Source organism: Monopterus albus, unplaced genomic scaffold (assembly GCF_001952655.1).
Source record: "Monopterus albus unplaced genomic scaffold, M_albus_1.0 scaffold69.1, whole genome shotgun sequence".
Taxonomy (NCBI): Eukaryota; Metazoa; Chordata; class Actinopteri; order Synbranchiformes; family Synbranchidae; genus Monopterus; species Monopterus albus.
The window spans coordinates 2,603,561-2,604,848 of record NW_018127949.1 but is presented as its reverse complement, the minus strand read 5'-3'; the positions used below and the strand labels follow the sequence as shown (position 1 = coordinate 2,604,848).

Below are 1,288 nucleotides of genomic sequence, written 5' to 3'. Positions count from 1 at the left end.
GAGTGGGACACCCTGTGCGGGGGGAGGTTGGTACCCCGCAGCCGGGAGCAGGAGGATACCCGCAGCCGGGAGCAGGAGGATACCCGCAGCCGGGAGCAGGAGGATACCCTCAGCCAGGGGCAGGAGGATACCCTCAACCGGGGGCAGGAGGCTATCCATCCATGCCCCCAGGAGGTGAGACTGCAAATGATCACATATTTTGTTAGATGATTTTCAGATTTGTCCTTTTTTTTAAATCAACTGCTTTTTGAGTGTTAGGTCAATATTTTCTTTACAGGTGGAGGCTGGGGTGGAGCACCGGGTGGAGCACCAGGTGGAGCACCAGGTGGAGCACCAGGTGGCTATAGCGGGGTATCTAAATTCTTCCAACTCTGTAGTGCTACATCACTGAAATAAGCTAAATTTGTTCTTTAAATGATCTTCACTTGAACCTTACTTGATATAAATGAAGTTTGTTACAGTATACTGTGCACTTAGAGCTGTACCCTGTTTGCAGCCTGGAGGATACCAAGGGGGGCCTGCTCCAGGCCAACCCATGCCAAATTGCCCTGGAGCCCCTCCAGCTAACCCCTCAATGCCTGGATATGGTGGTGGATTTCCGTCCACCCCTCGGGCACCTTATGTAAGATGCCATTTTCTCCATTCTAGGACTTCTCTAAAACCATGTGTCAATGCACACAGTGATAAAAATGTTTTTGTAACGTTTTTGTTTGTCCTGTTATAGACAGGACAGAGAGGTGCTATTAAAGATTGTCCAGGGGCAGATCCTCTGAGGGATGCTGAAGTTCTTCGAAAAGCTATGAAGGGTTTTGGTCAGTAAATTGTGAATGTGCTAAACCCATCAAATGTATTGTCATTCAGCATTAGTGAACAGTTTATTTGCTTATTTTGCTTGTTACACATCATAAATTGAGTATAAAAAACATTGCACAGGCACCGATGAAAAGGCCATTATTGAACTTCTGGGGAGTCGTTCAAACAAACAGAGGGTTCCAATAGTAGTTGCCTACAAAACGACTTATGGAAAGGTACATTTTCTCATATCTTATGTTTAATTTTTACAGATGAACTTGCTTTTCCTGAGTACCATGTGACTTTCCTCTCATGTTTTATTGTTTTGCATTTTTCCCTCTTAGGATTTAAAACACGATCTGAAATCTGAGCTCACTGGAAACTTTGAGAAACTGGTTCTTGCCATGTTGATGAGCCCTGCACACTACGATGCATTTGAACTCAGAGAAGCTATAAAGGTGGGAAGCTTAAGCTATTGCTTTAGCAGGTGCATTAA

At 44.9% G+C, this 1,288-nt stretch overlaps 1 protein-coding gene across 1 annotated transcript in view; it reads left to right on the top strand.

Annotated features, from left to right (window-relative positions):
- The first annotated feature begins 23 nt into the window (after positions 1 to 23).
- LOC109962918 (annexin A11-like) overlaps positions 24 to 1,288 on the top strand; it is a 6,549-nt gene continuing 5,284 nt past the window's right edge. The window contains exons 1-6 of the mRNA XM_020605066.1: positions 24 to 174; positions 278 to 351; positions 497 to 622; positions 725 to 812; positions 934 to 1,028; positions 1,137 to 1,251. Of these exons, the coding sequence (XP_020460722.1) occupies positions 162 to 174; positions 278 to 351; positions 497 to 622; positions 725 to 812; positions 934 to 1,028; positions 1,137 to 1,251 (511 nt within the window). The 5' untranslated portion in view covers positions 24 to 161. The remainder of the gene's footprint in view (positions 175 to 277; positions 352 to 496; positions 623 to 724; positions 813 to 933; positions 1,029 to 1,136; positions 1,252 to 1,288) is intronic.